The following is an 18,681-nucleotide window of genomic DNA, read 5'->3' as shown; positions in this document are numbered from 1 at the left end:
TAAAATGTATTGAAAGTATTTAGATTTTCCCCATTGCCTGCACGGATGCGGTGTATATGACTTTAAGGCACAAGCCACACTGTAGGCAGAAGGGGGTGACATGAACCAATCAGTGATCAGTCTATTCCTCTATGATTTAACACTCGATATCGGAGACTCCAAGGCAGAGACACAGGAACCAGATGACAGGCAGTGACTGAGAAGAGTGGCGGGCACAGTAAGACGTTTCCAAGACACATGACTGGGTGACACAGTAAGCAGCAGTGCAGGCAACTAGTGACAGGCACGTGGTGAGACTAATGATCTCGGAGGGATGTGGCACAAACCTACCCTCTTTACGGGCACTTTCACACGTGCACAGGATTTTCTGCTGCAGATTCCAATGTAAACCAAATGACTGAGCTCCGCTTCTAATCTGCAGTTACAAATCCAGCGCATCAAATCTGCGCAGGATCCTGTATGTGTGAACGTACCCTAAAGGGTAGAAGAATGTGTGAAAGTTAAAGGGACTGGGTGGCAAGTGCCAAAGTGATGGGCAGATAGTGACAGATGCATTTAAGAGAAGGAGGGGCTGGCAACACACACATCCACACACACACGTGACCCCAGTGTGACATCCACCTGGTGCGACACTGACACCGAAGGAGAAGCTCTGAGATAGTTCCATGGGTGCAGTGGAGCATTACGTGTCAGAATGCATAGAGAAACTAGGATGCATAGCCTGTCAGCAGAGCTCCCCGTGCAGGGCACACCGGAGCTGCAGAGCACTTTAAAGATGCCAAATATGTTGCGGATGCAGAGCATCGAACTGCACTGCCTAACAGGTATACAGAGGAAGACCGAAACGCAGAGCTCAGTGGACATGCGAAGCGCGGCGGAGATACAAGGCGTGACAAGGATTCCGAGTGCGACAGATGTGCAGAGCACGGTGAGAAAAAAAGGTCCGGTGGGAATTCAAAGTGAAAAACTTACGCTGACCGCTGAAGAGTTACAGAATTTGCCAACGGCCCAGCAGAACAAATACGGGCCCTGCGCCCATGATACCCGCCACTTACCCCACGCCAACTGCTCCTATAGTCAGGACTATAACGTGGAAGAGGCTGAAGATTATGCCCAAGATGATGGACATCTATCATACTCCTTACCCCTTCCACACTCCTTCACTCGCACCACAAGCCCCGGGTCCCAAAAGTCAGAAAAGGTGCAGGTAAACCTGGCCAACTACACCTTATGGGACAAATTTCACAAGCATCAGACAGAGATGATCATCACGAAGCAGGGCAGGTGAGTACCGCTCCTCTGTGTGTCAAATAAATGTCATTCCAAACCGACAGGACATAACGTGCGCAGGCGTTAGTTATGACTAGTCAAAAATAATTATATGTTATGTATCAAAACCTAAAATTGCTATATTAACCTTTTCACACAACAACGAAAACAAAACTATCACTATCAACACCATCTACAACACTCAACGCACAGACGCAACAATGACGGTAAAAGATATCATAGCAATATTCTCAAAAATACTCAGTGAGGACATAGAACTTCAGGCCCATCAGTTTGGGGGACTAACTCAAGTGCAAACAGGTTCAGTGTCTGGCAAGCCCTTGGATTTGGTAGCTTTTTAATTTTACTGTAATATGTTCATACTGTCGTATATTACTTCTGGGCTACAAAATATTTTAATATCATTGCTTAGTTTGAGAAAGATTTATATATAGATAGATGATAGATAGATAGATAGATATGAGAGATATTAGATAGATAGAATAAGAAAATAGATAGATATGAAATTTATATGAGATACAGAATATAATAGATATATATGAGATAGATAGATGTGAGATAGATAAAAGATAGATATAGATAGATATGAGATATATAATCAATAGATATGAGATAGAAAATAGATAGATATGAGATAGATAAATATGAGATATATAATCAATAGATATGAGATAGATAATAGATAGATATGAGATAGATAGATATGAGATAGATAATAGATAGATATGAGATAGATAGATATGAGATAGATAATAGATAGATATGAGATAGATAGATAGATATCCCAGGAGAGCAGCACAACCAATATAGTACTTCAGGTAGCTGGTGCACGCTGTGTAGGAGCCTTGGTGTCGGGATCCCAATAAGTAAATCCAAAGAAGCAGCAGCACACAATTGTGTGCTGTTGCTTCTTTGGATTTAGATAGATAGATAGATAGATAGATAGATATGAGCGATATTAGATAGATATGAGATAGATAGATATGAGAGATATTAGATAGATAGAACAAGAAAATGGATATGAAATGTATATGAGATACAGTATATAATAGATATGAGATAGATAAGATATGAGATAGATATGAGATATATAATAGATAGATATGAGATAGATAGATATGAGATATATAATCAATAGATATGAGATAGATATGAGATAGATAATAAACAATAGATACGAGATAGATATAGATATGAGATATATAATACATAGATATAGATAGATATGAGATAGATAGATATGAGATATATAATAGATAGATAGATATTAGATAGATATGAGATATATACCGGTAATCAATAGATATGAGATAGATAATATATATATATATATAGATATGAGATAAATATGAGATATATAATCAATAGATACGAGATAGATATAGATAGATATGAGATAGATAATAGATAGATATGAGATAGATAGATGAGATAGATAGATAATAGATAGATATGAGATAGATAAAGAAATAGATAGATAAATAGATAGATATGAGTTAGATAGATATGAGATAGATATGAGATCGATAAAGAAATAGATAGATATGAGATAGAGAGAAAGATATAGATGGGAGATATACAAACAGTTTACATGTATCATGGATGTCTTGCAAACTGTTGGGAGTAATATAGAAAATGTTCTTTTTCAATAAAAAGATAAGTAATACTTTTCATATGGGCCACATACAAAACAAAAGTGTCATGGACTCGCTGGGCAAACGCTCCCCGAATACGAGGAAGGTAAAAAGTATCAGACTGTTGTCTCATGGGCCTGGTACGAGACCAGAAACTGATATCATTTATACTGATATCATTTATATATACAATCAAAAGAGAATAATAAAAAGTGCAAAATACAAGAATGATTCTGTAAATGATGCGTAGATGCAGATGTCAGTAAACCAACCAAAAAGAGAAGAAAATAGCAGTAGTAAGCATGGCCGCCTTTCATTTCCTTGCTGATAATGTATAGTCTGCTGCTCCTTTGGGTTTCACGTGACTCATTACTTTTTTCACATTTCGCCGTAAACTATCAGGATCCGAATGAAAACGCATTTCTAACGTCTCATGTGTTTTTCCTGGTCCTGCCAGACATTAAAAGACCCTCAAGTGATTTTTCTACATATTAAAAAACAGTATACAAGACAATAAAATAAAAATGAAACAAAAACCAGGCAAACTTATTTAAAAGGATATTGAAATTAAAAATGACAGTGCGGTAAAACCTACACGACCTCAATAATAGGTGCTTTCTGCAGAATCTACGTAGTGGAAATCGCGTCGAAGATTTCCATTACAAGCCTCGTTCGGGTCTTCAGTTCTGTTTGTTGGAGTATTCCTTCTTTAGCTGACACCAATGCTTTACACTGCTTTTTTCTGCTCCAAAAAGTCCACATCCATATCACAACTTATATTACTAAAATTTGTAAATTTGTTTCAAAACAGTGTGTGTCTGGCTCAGTGTTTTCCAACTGTGGCAAAACTACAACTCCCAGCATCCCCAGACAGCCTTCGGCTGTCTGGGGATGCTGGGAGTTGTAGTTTTGCCACAGCTGGAGGCACTCTGGTTGGGAAACACTGCTCTAGCCTATATAATTCAATTGGCCATGCTATGGAATAAAAAGAAGGGGGTACAGAACTTGACTCTGAGGCCTTGGTACCTAAGGCAGCCCCAATGGTCCCTCTACCATACAGCTAGTAAGTAGTGCCATATGTCCGCAACATGACGGCCTATCACAATAAGTGCACAAGAACGTATTGAACATAGATGTTATGTGTGCATTCTGTATACATATATACTTATCTATGTGAAATCATTGTGGGGTCTAAACAATGGAAAGAAGGCTTGTGTAAAATATGCATCCCAGGAAGTTTACACTTTATGGATATATACGGTATATATATATATATACATATATATATATATATATATACACACACACATAAATATAATAAAAAAAAAAATATATATATATATATATATATATATATATATATATATATAAAAAAATAAATAAAAAATAAAAAAAAAATATATATATAAATATATATCTATAAATAAATGTATATATTTACTTATAGATATATATTTATATATATATATATATATATACACACATAAATATAATTAAAAAAAAAATATATATATATAAATATATAAATAAAATAAAAAAAATATATATATACACATAAATATAATAAATAAAAATAAATATATATATATATATATAAATAAATAAAAATATATATATAAATAAAAATAAAGATATATATATAAATAAATATATATCTATAAATAAATGTATATATATATATTTACTTATAGATATATATTTATATATATATATATATATATATACACATAAATATAATAAATAAAAATAAAATATATATATATATATATATAAATAAAAATAAATATATATATAAAAATAAATATATATCTATAAATAAATGTGTATATATATATATATATATATATATATATATATTTACTTATAGATATATTTATATATATATATATACACACACACACACATATATATATATTTTGTTGGGGGTCTTTCATTTGTTGCCTGTCATTGTACATCTTTTCTTCGAGGGTACAATATATATGCATAAAGGGGGAGATTTATCAAAACCCACGTAGAGGAAAAGTTGACCAGTTGCCCATAGCAACCAATCAGATCGCTTCTTCGATTTTTAAGAAAGGCCTCTGAAAAACGAAAGAAGCGATCTGATTAAATGTTCCTTTGCACAGGTTTTGATAAATCTCCCCCAATATGTATATGTACCTGTTGCATTAGTGAAAATGACATCTATTGTTTTAATAGATACAGTAGCTCACATATTTTGTAAATCATTTCTCATATCTTTTCGTGTGACAACACTGAAGTAATGACCCTCTGCTACAATGTACAGTAGTTAGTGCACAGCCTGTATAACAGTGTATAATGTTGTGACCGTCAAAATAACTCACAGAAATTAATGTCTAAATCTTGTGGAAATGTCCAAATTGGGCTCATAGTGTCAATATTTTGTGTGACCACCATTATTTAACAGCACTGCCTTAAAGGGGTACTCCGTTGGAAAACATTTTTGTTTTAAATCAACTGGTGCCAGAAAGTTAAACAGATTTGTAAATGACTTCTATTAAAAAAATCTTAATCCTTCCAGTACTTATTAGCAGCTGTATGCTACAGAGGAAATTCATTTCTTTTTTAATTTATATTTTGTCTTGTCCACAGTGCTCTCTGCTGACACCTGATGCCCGTATCAGAAACTGTCCAGAGCAGGAGAAAATCCCCCATAGCAAACTTATGCTGCTCTGGACAGTTCCTGACACAGACAGAGGTGTCAACAGAGAGCACTGTGGACAAGACAAAGACAAAACAAATTTAAAAAGAAAAGAATTTCCTCTGTAGCATACAGCTGCTAGTAAGTACTGAAAGGATTGATATTTTTAAATAGAAGTAATTTACAAATCTGTTTAACTTTCTGGCACCAGTTCATAAAAAAAAAAAAAGTTTTCCACCGGAGTACCCCTTTAAGCCTCTTGGCCATGGAGTTCCCCAGATCTTCACAGGTTGTCCCTAGAGTCCTCTTCTATTCCTCCATGATGACATGACGGAGCTGGTGAATGTCACAGACCTTGCGCTCCCCACCTTCCTTTTGAGGATGTCCCACAGATTCTCAATAGGGTTACGGTCTGGAGATATGCTTGGCCTGTCCATCACCTTTACCCTTCGATTCTTTAGCAGTGGTTGTCTTAGAGGTGTTTGGGGTTTGTATCATGTTGTGAATAATGTCCCAAAGGAGGGGATCATGCTCTCCGTCAGTATGTCACATGTTGGCATTCATGGTTCCCTCAATGATCTGTAGCTTCCAGTACCAGCAGCCCTCATACAGCCCCAGACCATGACGCTCCACCACCATGCTTGACTGTAGGCAGGACACACTTGTCTTTGTATTTCTCACCTGTTTAACATCAAACACGCTTCACACCATCTGAACCAAAAAGAATTATCTTGGTCTCATCGGACACAGGACATGATTGCAATGGTTCCAGTAATCTATGTCCTTAGTCTGCTTGTCTTCACCAAACTGTTTTCAGGCTTTCTTGTGCTTCATCTTTAGAAGAGGCTTCCTTCTGGGACGATAGCCATGAAGACCAATATGATGTAGTTTGCGGCTAATGATCTGAGCACTGACAAGCTGCCCCCCCACCCCTTCAACCTCTGCAGTAATGCTGTCCGCACTCGTACGTCTATTTTCCAAAGACAACCTTTGGATATGATGCTGAGCACGTGCACTCAACATCTTTCGTCGATCATGGTGAGAACCTGTCTTCTGAAACCGCTGCGTGTCTTGCCCACTGTACTGCAGTTCAGCTTTAGGGTTGCCAATCTTCCTATAGCCTGGGCCATCTTTATGTAGAGCAACAATTCTATTTTTTAGATCCTTTGCCATGATGCCATTGGTGTTAGCTGGGCACCAAAATAGACAAAGTACCCCCAGTACTGTCTAACAACCTTCTTACAGAATTGGTAAAGTATACACGAAAATTACAAAAAGCAAACTTGTCAAAAAACTAAAAAAAAAAAAAACTCTCTCTACAGTGTCTCTACACTCATTCCATAGTGATTTATAGGAATGGTGAAATATCACTTTATAGTCTCCGCTTAAGGCATTTAGATGTGTAGGCGGTAATAAATGTAGTATTTTAGCTGCTTTAAATTGAATGGAAATTAGTAGAAATACCAACAGCTAAAATGAAAAAAATAAAATAAAAATACACCTCATACATGCTTAAAAATATATACCCTCGCATTCGCTCAAACTTCCTTGTGGTTTTAGTGGTTTGGACAAAGCTAAACCCTTCTGCTGTATGTGATCTCCTGACTATGTGGACAGAGTAGAAACATATTCTGTATGACTGGTAAAAGAAAGCAAGGCCCATATCAGAAACAGATTAGCATAGATAGATAGATAGATAATTATAGATATTAGGTAGATAGATTGATATATAGATAGATATGATATAGATAGATATGATATAGATAGATAATTATAGATATTAGGTAGATAAAATATAGATGGATATATAGATAGATATGATATAGATATGATATAGATAGATATGAGATAAAAAGATAAATAGATAGTAGAGGCCCTTTTCGCACCACCGATTCAGTGCCTGTTTACCATATATACAGTAAACGCATCCACAGGCCCAACACCTAAAATCATGCAATTGCTGCCTCCATTACATGGGTGGATTATGTCAGGGTTTAATTGCTGTGAGCGGCTATGCTTTTCTATACAGCAACATAAAAAAAGGTATATCACTCAATACATATTACTTTTCTATATGGGAACCTATGACAGACACTGAGATGCAGTGTGAGTGTGAGATAGATATCTATCTATCTCATATATATGAGATAGATAGATATGAGATAGATAGATATTAGATAGATAGATAGATAGATATGAGATAGATAGATAGATAGATATGAGATAGATAGATATGAGATAGATAGATATGAGATAGATATGAGATAGATAGATAGATAGATATGAGATAGATAGATATGAGATAGATAGATATGAGATAGATAGATATGAGATAGGAGATAGATAGATAGATAGATATGAGATAGATAGATAGATATGAGATAGATAGATATGAGATATAGATAGATATGAGATAGATAGATAGATATGAGATAGATAGATAGATATGAGATAGATAGATAGATAGATAGATAGATATGAGATAGATAGATATGAGATAGATAGATATGAGATAGATAGATAGGAGATAGATAGATAGATAGATAGATATGAGATAGATAGATATGAGATATAGATAGATATGAGATAGATAGATATGAGATAGATAGATAGATAGATAGATAGATAGGAGATAGATAGATACGAGATAGATAGATATGAGATATAGATAGATATGAGATAGATAGATATGAGATAGATATAGCAGAGCATGTCATTTGAGCTTTGTGCGGTGTCATTCTCACAATGTGATGCCTACATATAATACAGCAGTGTTACTTATTATCTTGTATAAAACCACAGACAACATATTCAGAACTTACTTGTGCTAAGTGGAAATCTCAGGTCTCCTATATCTGCTGTATAGATCTCAGTTCTCTATTGTTAGATGAGGAAAGCAATGGTTGGTTTCTCAATATGAATATGGACACGTTCAAAATTAGGGCTACAATTCTCTTTGTAAAAGATAGAATACGGAGATAAAAATATATATATATATCTATAACTATTTTGGAGAAAAAACAAGAAAGGTTTACATATTCCAGCTCATTCTCTATGCGGGGCTGGTACCGCACCCCTACAGTGCTGTATGCGGAGAGAGAGAGAAGCAGTGTTTCCCAAACAGGGTGCCTCCAGCTGTTGCAAAAATTCAACTCCCAGCATGCCCGGACAGCCTCTGGCTGTAGCTTTGCAACAGCTGGAGACACCTGGGTTGGGAAACAAAGCCTTATAGTAACTTAAACTGCAGGTCTTCCCCAGGACAAGAAGCTAAAAGGTGACAATACCTTTTTGAGTGTTTGCCTTTTTATGCAGAAAATGGAACCATAACGTGTAATAACAGAAAAAATTTACGCTATATGCTGCTATATAGTAATATATGGCGGTTGAAAACGATGATTGTGTGAAACTTTATCTTGTTACAGCTGTGCGAACACTAACATCCACAGAAGGCTCCGGCTGTTGCGTCTATATTAAAGCTGAGTAAAACAAGCTATTTGCTTTGCACACAATAGTAGTAATGCATATAATAAATAAATTATATATATATATATATATATATATATATATATATATATATATATATATATATATAGGAATTATTATTTTTTTTTTTCAGTTTTCTTTAGCGGCGGTTCACAAGTGAAATGTGTTTGCTGTGCTTCTCATCATGTCACAAAGCATATGGTGTTTGTTATTTGTAAGGCAACACCCTGAATTGAGGCGTTCACGAGTTTATTTTTACCTTACTTCTGCATTAAACAAAGTTCGATCATTTCTTTTGTTGGTAAATTTTACAAGTTCTTAGATGGTGTGAAATGTTTGCCTAACAGTGTCATTTCTTATTTTTTAGGGGCGCCCGTTCTGTTCACAATAGTGGCGGATATATTGACGATGTATTCTGTTATTACAGTTGTTTATCGTGTGTTGTAGTTATTTGATTCCATTTTGACTGTATATGAGGATTTATAGAAATCATTACTGACCCCTGTGCAACTTCTAAGATCTGTTTCTAGAAGGTCTAGTTTGCAGATGGTGAGAGAAATCAATAGTTAACATACCATGATCCCCGGCATAACTTGGCAATCGCGCTTCCTGCTGGATTAAATAATGATTTGTGATTACACCTGCCGCATCGCGCTCTTCCGCTAAGTAAAATAAGATCGACTAGTAATTCCTTTCTCAAGACTATACTGCTTGGAACTTGAAGGGAGTAGTTTTTATCAACTTTCTAGAACATGATACCATTACTATATATATATATATATATATATATATATATATATATATATATATATACACAGTGGTCCCTCAAGTTACAATATTAATTGGTTCCAGGACGACCATTGTATGTTGAAACCATTGTATGTTGAGACCATAACTCTATGCAAACCTGGTAATTGGTTCTAAAGGCACCAAAATGTCATCCAAAAATAGGAAAGAGTGAAAATGAAAGAAAAATAAGTAGATAACTAATACAGAATAAGCAAATCCTTACATATAAAAGTAAGAAAGATCTGCTGGGAGCTGTAAATCACTGTCTATGTCAGTCTTTTCCAAGCAGGGAGCCTCCAGCTGTTGCAAAACTACAACTCCCAGCATGCCCGGACAGCCAAAGGCTGTCCGGGCATGATGGGAGTTGTAGTTTTGCAACAGCTGGGGGCATCCTGCTTGGGAAACACTGGTCTATGTAGAGGACAGGATCTTCTTCGGGGTCCTGTATAGTACATGCAATGTCCTAAAAAAGTAACATGGAGTCGCCCTCACCTGGTGTCCAAAGGAGCAGGTTACCCGGGTACAGGTAAAGGGTACAGAACATGTAATACCTCTCTGAACTGTAGGGGGCGCTAACAGACATCAGTCCATGCATACACTTCACTGGGGTTTTACCAGTGAATGCCCATTCTGATTGGTCGGTTCTTCCGGCCATTGACACATTTCACAGATCTGGACTGTCCGTACATTGTATGTTGAGTCTGGTTTCAACTTACAATGGTCCAGAAAAGACCATTGTATGTTGAAACTATTGTATGTTGAGGCCATTGTAAGTTGAGGGATCACTGTACATATATTCTACATGTAAACTATAACAGAACAAGGGGTATAAACAACACTTTTCTAATTCATTATGGATCCTAGACAGTGCACCCCAAAAATGGCAGCCGTAAGGAGTTTCACTGCTGTCATTACAAATTGTATGTAGATGCTGCAGAGCCAAAAATGTTACACCAAGATGTTATATAAATGGTCAATCGCTGGATTATTATTGTTTGACTGAAAATACAGTCTGTACATCTGAACAGGCTTGTTTCTGCTGTGTTTGCAATCTCAGACGAATGAGACAGTTGCAGAAATTTCTTCCACAAATCTGCATGTGAATATATCCTTAGGGCACGTTCACACCGTACAGGATCTGCTGCATAATTTGTGCAGCTGATTTTGCAAGCCATTAAAGGAAATCTGTATCACCCGCACTAACCTGTCATACAGGCTTGTAGTGCAGGTGATACTGATCAAAAATGATACTTACAATGCCCCGAATGGCCCAGCAGTTGCGCCGTTATGACTGTTTTTCTTTTTATGTAAATGAGGTCCCTCGGGCATGGGTGGAGTTAGGACCGGAGCTCTGGGCAACCCACGTGATCTTCTGCCGGGCAGGCACTCCGCCCAGCTCATCAATATGCATGGCCTCCGTCCCTGCTCTTGTGGCAGGTTTTCGCCACGGTGCATGCGCCGTTTTCAGAGTACAGTTTACAGTTTCAGCCTCATTCACCCTCATGCCTTCGTGCATTCTCACACTTCACTGCTGGCCGCGGGAATGAGGATGAAACTGACGCCGCTTCTGGGTGTAGAACAGCTTTACAAAGAGGGGTCACTTACCTAAATCCGTTCAGTATATGCAGAGTACTGGCACTGTAATCTTCAGCTACATAGCTCTCCAGCGTACGTTGGAGGCAGGGAGCCGACTCGTCCAGCTCTCCTGCCTTCTCCATATTCTCCATCTGCCCCATCTTTCATCATCGTTATGCTAATGACAGCAACAAGTGAGCGCACAGAGAGCAGAGCTTGTGACTGCCAGTAACAGCTGAGTGAAGTGCACACCTCACCATAGACTGAGAATCAGTAATGCGATGAATGAGTTGGACCTAGTTGCCGGTTGGGGAGTGAAGATTGCTGCCTGGTACTTCACTCAGCTATTAGTGACAATCTAAATTTTTGACATGTATGGACAACATATTTTCCGAAATGACAGGGACGCATTAATATGAAAAGTTTGAGGGAAAAACCAAGCCCCCATATGGCTCTGTAGATGGAAGAATAATAGTGTTATAGCGCTTCGTTTCAGTTGACGTTATTTGCTTTAGACTGGGTTTGTAGGACTTACAAGTTTTTTTTAGTTTTTTTTTGTAAATGCCTTTGGGTGCCGTAAAAATAAACAGGAAGCCATACTCACCTGTGTTTTAAAGGAAGGAGGAGCAGTAATGTACAATGTGCCATATTGAAGAGGTACTACAACGTTAGGTAATCATATAGCATTGCTTGGATGTTTGCCCTAGTTCTGTAGTCCTCTACCCTACCATGTCAGAAACACTATTTTATTGATGAGCAGCGCTCAGTAGTACTACACTTCCCAGAACTTCCTCAGCTCTTTATTACAGTCCTCCCACAGCACTCATGCCGGTTCCCAGCACTAGCGAAACCCATATTTACACGGATATATTACAGTAATGCGGTAACATTTAAACACCTCTGGTTCTTGTCCGTTTAGTTGTTTATACATTGGTTTGGTGTGGTTATGGTAGGTTCTCAACTGCTTCTGTATTTCAAAGTAAGAACAATCAAGTAGGATATGAAATCTATATCCTCTATTAGGGCATATAAGCATTATGGAGAGAGGATAGTATACAAATTCACAATTTGGTATCCTGTACTCACCGCTAGGATTGCGACTCAAAGCTCTGGACATTGAGTGACTGGCGGACCTGACTGCCAGACGAGCATGGGGCACTCAGAGGCGACTACCGGCAGTTTTGCCTCTGGCAGTTTTGCCTCTGAGCATCCCACGCACATCTGAAAGCCAGGTCCGCTGGTCACTCTACGTAGGACCTTCGATTCGCAATCCTAGCGGTGAGTGCAGGATAACGAATTGTGTCTTTGTATACTATTTGCTGAAGTTTATCCTTGGTTCTTCCTAGCACCTCTGGATGACTTTATGTAAGGACTAGTCCCACTCCTGTGCTAATGCCCCAGCCCAATTAGACATTAGTGGTGCTGCTTATCTCTTCTCCTTAGTCCCATAATATGTAGTGAGGACCCTCACTCAAGACCACTCTATATAAGCTAGAGGGGGCTCTTGCTGTGGTCAACTGGGCACATCCATGTATTATAGGAATGGCTGCTACGTAACACAGCATGGCCAGGAGTAGGTTCCACCAGAACTGTTTATCTTTTAGAAATAGGATACAACAGGACTGTTCTTTTGAAACTGATATCTACCCCTGTCCAGTGACCATGTAAGACAATAAATTCCATGCTACTCTTTATTGCTGCTGGTCAATTAGGAAACATGAGGCATCATTATCAGTCAATTACAGTTATGGCTGTCTCCTAGTACAATAGAAATACAGCAATTCACACAACATATGTTTTATTTCCCTCAGACAATATCTGAGGTTGAAACTCTGGACGCACAGTAGATTATATAGTCTAGACTAGTGTATCTACCCCAAATACTGTCAAAAAAAATTTCAGGAGAACAAAAACATCCAGTATCCCTTTCTCCAGCCCCATTATAAGTACATGGGGCCATCCGCATGCTTCTTTCTGTTCGTTCTCCTGATCTGTGGAGATGTCAGAACTGAGACCCTGACCGATGAAAACTATTGACATGTCTAGGCAGGAATACTTTAAAAGCAGTATATTTAATGTCATAACAAACAAAACCATGGCTGTAATTGGCTGAATTGATATTCTAAAAAAATTGAACAGCAAAAATTTTGAGTGCCATAGAATTTCTCATCTTAAATGGTCACTGTTGATTTAAGCAACTATCCTCCATGTGAAAGCCTATGTGATTTCTAACATATTTATAAATCAATTTATTTAGTAGAAATTACTCCTTACCCCAGAAAAAAAAAAAGCCCTAACGTTTTGGCCTTTAGGTATCTCACTTTCTTGGAAACTATTGTCCACTATCTGTTATCAGGAAAATTCTGTCTCTACCAGTAGACAAACCAAGATGTAACACAGGTAGTGGGGCAGGGCTAAGCTAGTGCAGGAGAGAGCCTGGACCATGTGAATGCCAGATAAACCAGTCTGCCTCCTCTAGAGAGTCCACACTTTGGAAAACAAATGAAGACTTCCCTTTCTCCAACCACCCATAAAGTCCTGGGCAGCTGTCTCTTGTGTAATTACACTGCTCGAAAAAATTAAGATAAAAAATAAACACTAAGATAACACATCCTAGATCTGAATGAATGAACTAATTGTATGAAATACTTTCGACTTTACATAGTTGAATGTGATGACAACAAAATCACACAAAAATTATCAATGGAAATCAAATTTATCAACCCATGGAGGTCTGGATATGGAGTCACACTCAAAATAAAAGTGGAAAACCCCACTACAGGCTGATCCAACTTTATGTAATGTCCTTAAAACAAGTCACAATGAGGCTCAGTAGTGTGTGTGGCCTCCAAGTGCCCGTATGACCTACCTACAATGCCTGGGCATGCTCCTGATGAGGTGGCGGATGGTCTCCTGAGGGACCATCTGGACTAAAGCATCCGCCAACTCCTGGACAGTCTGTGGTGGATGGAGCGAGACATGATGTCCCAGATGTGCTCAATCGGATTCAGGTCTGGGGAACGGGCGGGCCAGTCCATAGCATCAATGCCTTCCTCTTGCAGGAACTGCTGACACACTCCAGCCACATGAGGTCTAGCAAAATATTGCATTTGGAGAAACCCAGGGCCAACCGCACCAGCATATGGTCTAACAAGGGGTCTGAGGATCTCATCTCGGTACCTAATGGCAGACAGGCTACCTCTGGCAAGCACCTGGAGGGCTGTGCGGCCCCCCAAAGAAATGCCAACCCCACACCATTACTGACCAACCACCAAGACAGTCATGCTGGAGGATGTCGTAGGCAGCAGAACATTCTCCACAGCGTCTCCAGTCTCTGTCACATGTGCTCAGTGTGAACCTGCTGTCATGTGTGAAGAGCACAGGGCACCAGTGGCGAATTTGCCAAACTTGGTGTTCTCTGGCAAATGCCAAACATCCTGCACAGTGTTGAGCTGTAAGCACAGCCCCCATTTGTGGACGTCGGGCTCTAATACCACCCTCATGGAGTCTGTTTCTGAGCGTTTGAGTGGACACATGCACATTTGTGGCCTGCTGGAGATCATTTTGCAGGGCTCTGGCAGTGCTCCTTCTGCTCCTCCTTGCACAAAAGGGGAGGTAGCGGTCCTGCTGCAGGGTTGTTGCCCTCCTAAGGCCTCCTCCACGTCTTCTGATGTACTGGCCTGTCTCCTGGTAATGCCTCCATGCTCTGGACACTAAGCTGACAGACACAGAAAAACTTCTTGCCACAGCTCGCATTTATGTGCCATCCTGAATGAGCTGCACTACCTGAGCCACTTGTGTGGGTTGTAGACTCCGTCTCATACTACCACTAGAGTGAAAGCACCGCCAGCATTCAAAAGTGACCAAAACATCAGCCAGGGAGCATAGGTACTGAGAAGTGGTCTGTGGGCACCACTTGCAGAACAACTCCTTTATTGGGGGTGTCTTGTTAATTGCCTATAATTTCCACCTGTTGTCTGTTCCATTTGCACAACAGCATGTGAAATTGATTGTGAATTAGTGTTGCTTCCTGGGTGGACAGTGTGATTTCACAGAAGTGTGATTGACTTGGAGTTACATTGTGTTGTTTAAGTGTTCCCTTTATTTTTTTTTAAGCAGTGTACATATTTTTTTTGCTTTGTACACAGTGCTGCCTCCTGAATGTAATCCCCTCTTTTTCCTCACTTTAGTTATCATCATTTTTAGCTGGTTACTGCTTGGACCAAGGCTTCTTTTGTGATATAACCCTTTTCTTGCAATGATCCTGTTGCTTTATCAACAACCTCCTTTTGCCCCCACATGCCATCTATAGATCTGTACTTTAATTCCCTAGCACAGTACTCATCTGTTCTGTCTAGTGCACTTTCTCCAACATTATGGGGGAAATTTATAATTGGGTTTTGCCTTGTTTATTTTTCATGTTAAAAAAAATAGCAAATTTTTTGTGGAGTGAAAAGTCACAACATTTTTGAACAAATCATTTAGACTCAAGATAACTTGAATGTAGTGTGGCATGTTTAGCCTTCTGCAGTGGTGACATTAACTGTGACTTTTTAAAATGTTAAAAAAAAAAAAATTTGCGCACTCAATTTTTTTTGCATTCTTACACTATCCTACACACGTATGCTATGTTCACATGGCAGAATGTCTTTGCAGAAAAATTCTGCTTGGAAATTCTGCAACATTTACTGCACATTGAATTGAATGGGGATTACTCTGCGGAAGTTCCACTGCAAAAATTCTGCTTTCAGAATTCTGCAAAAATATAAGCCCTGTCATTAAATTTTTCAGAACTCCGGGCGGAATCCCATTGAACTCAATTGGGCTCACAGAAGCACACAGAAATACTGCCGAAATTCTTCTCGAATTCCGCAAAACTGCAAAAATTCCACAGCAAGCTTTGCAGAACAGAATTTGAGTGAACCAGCCTTAGAAACTTCTGAGCTACTTTGCTATTTATGACGAATGTACACCTATATGTACAATATAAGGGAAGTACACATGGGGTGCACCCAGGTAAACAGTGGTAAAAATAACTTAATTTACATAGACAATGATAAATTGCCCTTATGTCATTGGATGGCATAGCTGTGACTGGCCAGAGAAGTAAGGAAAGAGTATTCCAGGTGTAAGCACTGCTGGCAAACAGTCAAGCTCTGGTTCCCCCTCCTAAAATGAAAAATGTCATGAAATGTAGGGAGGCATAGTACACACTATTACTACAGATTTTTTTGGTGCTTAATTCGTCAGGGCATCTGGCAGCCAGGCGTGACAATCTTCTTTTGTATATTGAAACTGACAGTATCAATATTTGTTAACTTCCTTTTTTACTACAGATAGTAACATCTAGACAAAGATAAGTCATCCAGCCCGTGGCAATATGTATATATATTATTGCATAAAGTTTATTGGCAATACACAACTATTCCTTATTCCTTATTAAACCCTTGCTTTAGCTTACATCATGAATCCATCAAGATGTGGAATTCCTATCACCCGACGCCCGGAACATGCAGTTCCGGGCTCCGGGCAGGGGAATTTTTCATGCCCTTAGCTCTGCTTCGAGCAAGTAGGGCCGGACCTGAAAGCCCCTTACAAGCACGGCGGCGCTCAGAGGGGTGTATGGAGCGGACTCCGGACTCATGCCCGCTCCATACTCTGCAGCCCCCAGCAGTTTTCAGTAGCTGGGGGCCGCCGCTAATAGCCAGCATGCAGCGATCCCCACGGCTGGCTATTAACCCTTTAGATCGCAGCTGTCAAAGCTGACAGCGGCATCTAAAGGGGACATGTGAATGCTCCCTGGTGGGCTAGTGGGGTGGATCACCCCCCGCAGCGCGATCACGCGGGGGCGATCCACTATAGAAGTAGCCAGAGGGCTCTGTCATTGATAGATCCTGGCTGGACTAGGCTCTATCAACGGATCGCAGAGCACACAGATCAATGGAGTTCAATAGAACTCTATTGATCTGTACGAGGAACCTAATGATTCCTCCTAAAAGTCCCTTTGGGGAATAATAAAGTGTAAAAAAAAAAAGTTTTAATAAAAGTTTAAAAGACATACATTAACCTCGTCCATATTAAAAGTTCATCCCCTTTTCCTATATAAAAACATGTAAACATAATAAAAAGAAACATATTTGGTATCGCTTCATGCGTAATTGTATGAACTATTAAAATATAACATTATGTATCCCCTACGGTAAATGACGTAAATGTGGAAAAAAAAAAAATACCAAACCACAGAATTGCAATTTTTATAATATCCCAGAAAAAAAGGTAAAAGCGATTAAAAAGTCAGATCATTACCAATATGGTACCGATACAAAAAACAGATTACGGCGCAAAAAAATTGCCCTCATACAGCCCGGTATGCAGTGGGGGGGGGGGGGGTTAGGAAAAGCTACAAGGGTCAGAAAATGGCAATGAAAAAAAAATTGGAAAAAGTTCTGAATTTTTGTTTTCATTTGTAAAACATGATGGAAACTAAACAAATCTGGTATCGCTGTAATCAGGCCGGTCTAAAGTATCAAAATAACATGTTCGCTCAACCACAAGGTAAATGGTGTAGAAAAGAAAACCACCACATTTGCAAAATTAGCTTTTACTATTTCAATTTCACTTCACCTAATATATATATATATATATATATATATATTCAAAAACAATGCAGCACTACTTCACCATTAGATGTCCGGTGCCAGCGCCCTGACTCGATCAAAGTCCATGTAATAGAAAACAATGGCGCAGCACTCGAAAATTGCAAAAAAGTGTAAAAAATTTTATTCCTTCATGTCAAAATTCAAAGCGACGTTTCAGCTCCTCAATGGAGCTTTTTTCAAGCATGGTGATACAATGAACTATGGGGTTTCTTATACCCCGTGCAATCAATACATTCATCAAACAATTAATAGTGCAAATATCGTATATAATTCGTGAACAATACATAAATACAGTGAGTACAAAGTTATAAGAGTACATAAGTACATAAAAAAGTGCATAATACCCGTTTTATGGGAAGTTAAAAACAATGAGGCTTGAAACTGTACTGCTCCATATTAACAAGCAATTAAATATACAGCTGTATAACATACATAATTACAATATGCATAGAAAAAACAGGATAGATAGCTCACCCGCTCTGTGTTTGAAGATGGCGCCGTTAGCTTGTATACAAATGCACTGCGCCTGCGTGCAATACAGTATTCTAGGGCTTCCGGGACCTGTGATGTGTCATGTGATCAGACATCA

The 18,681-nt window shown here is 38.6% G+C and overlaps 1 protein-coding gene across 1 annotated transcript in view; it reads left to right on the top strand.

Annotated features, from left to right (window-relative positions):
- Window positions 1–165: 165 nt before the first annotated feature.
- Window positions 166–18,681, top strand: part of TBX21 (T-box transcription factor 21) — a 39,260-nt gene continuing 20,744 nt past the window's right edge. The window contains exon 1 of the mRNA XM_056548643.1: window positions 166–1,284. Coding sequence (XP_056404618.1) covers window positions 695–1,284 — 590 coding nt within the window. The 5' untranslated portion in view covers window positions 166–694. The remainder of the gene's footprint in view (window positions 1,285–18,681) is intronic.

Source organism: Hyla sarda, chromosome 12, assembly GCF_029499605.1.
Source record: "Hyla sarda isolate aHylSar1 chromosome 12, aHylSar1.hap1, whole genome shotgun sequence".
Lineage (NCBI taxonomy): Eukaryota > Metazoa > Chordata > Amphibia > Anura > Hylidae > Hyla > Hyla sarda.
Note: the sequence above shows the minus strand (reverse complement) of the source record. Positions and strands in the feature narration are given on the sequence as shown.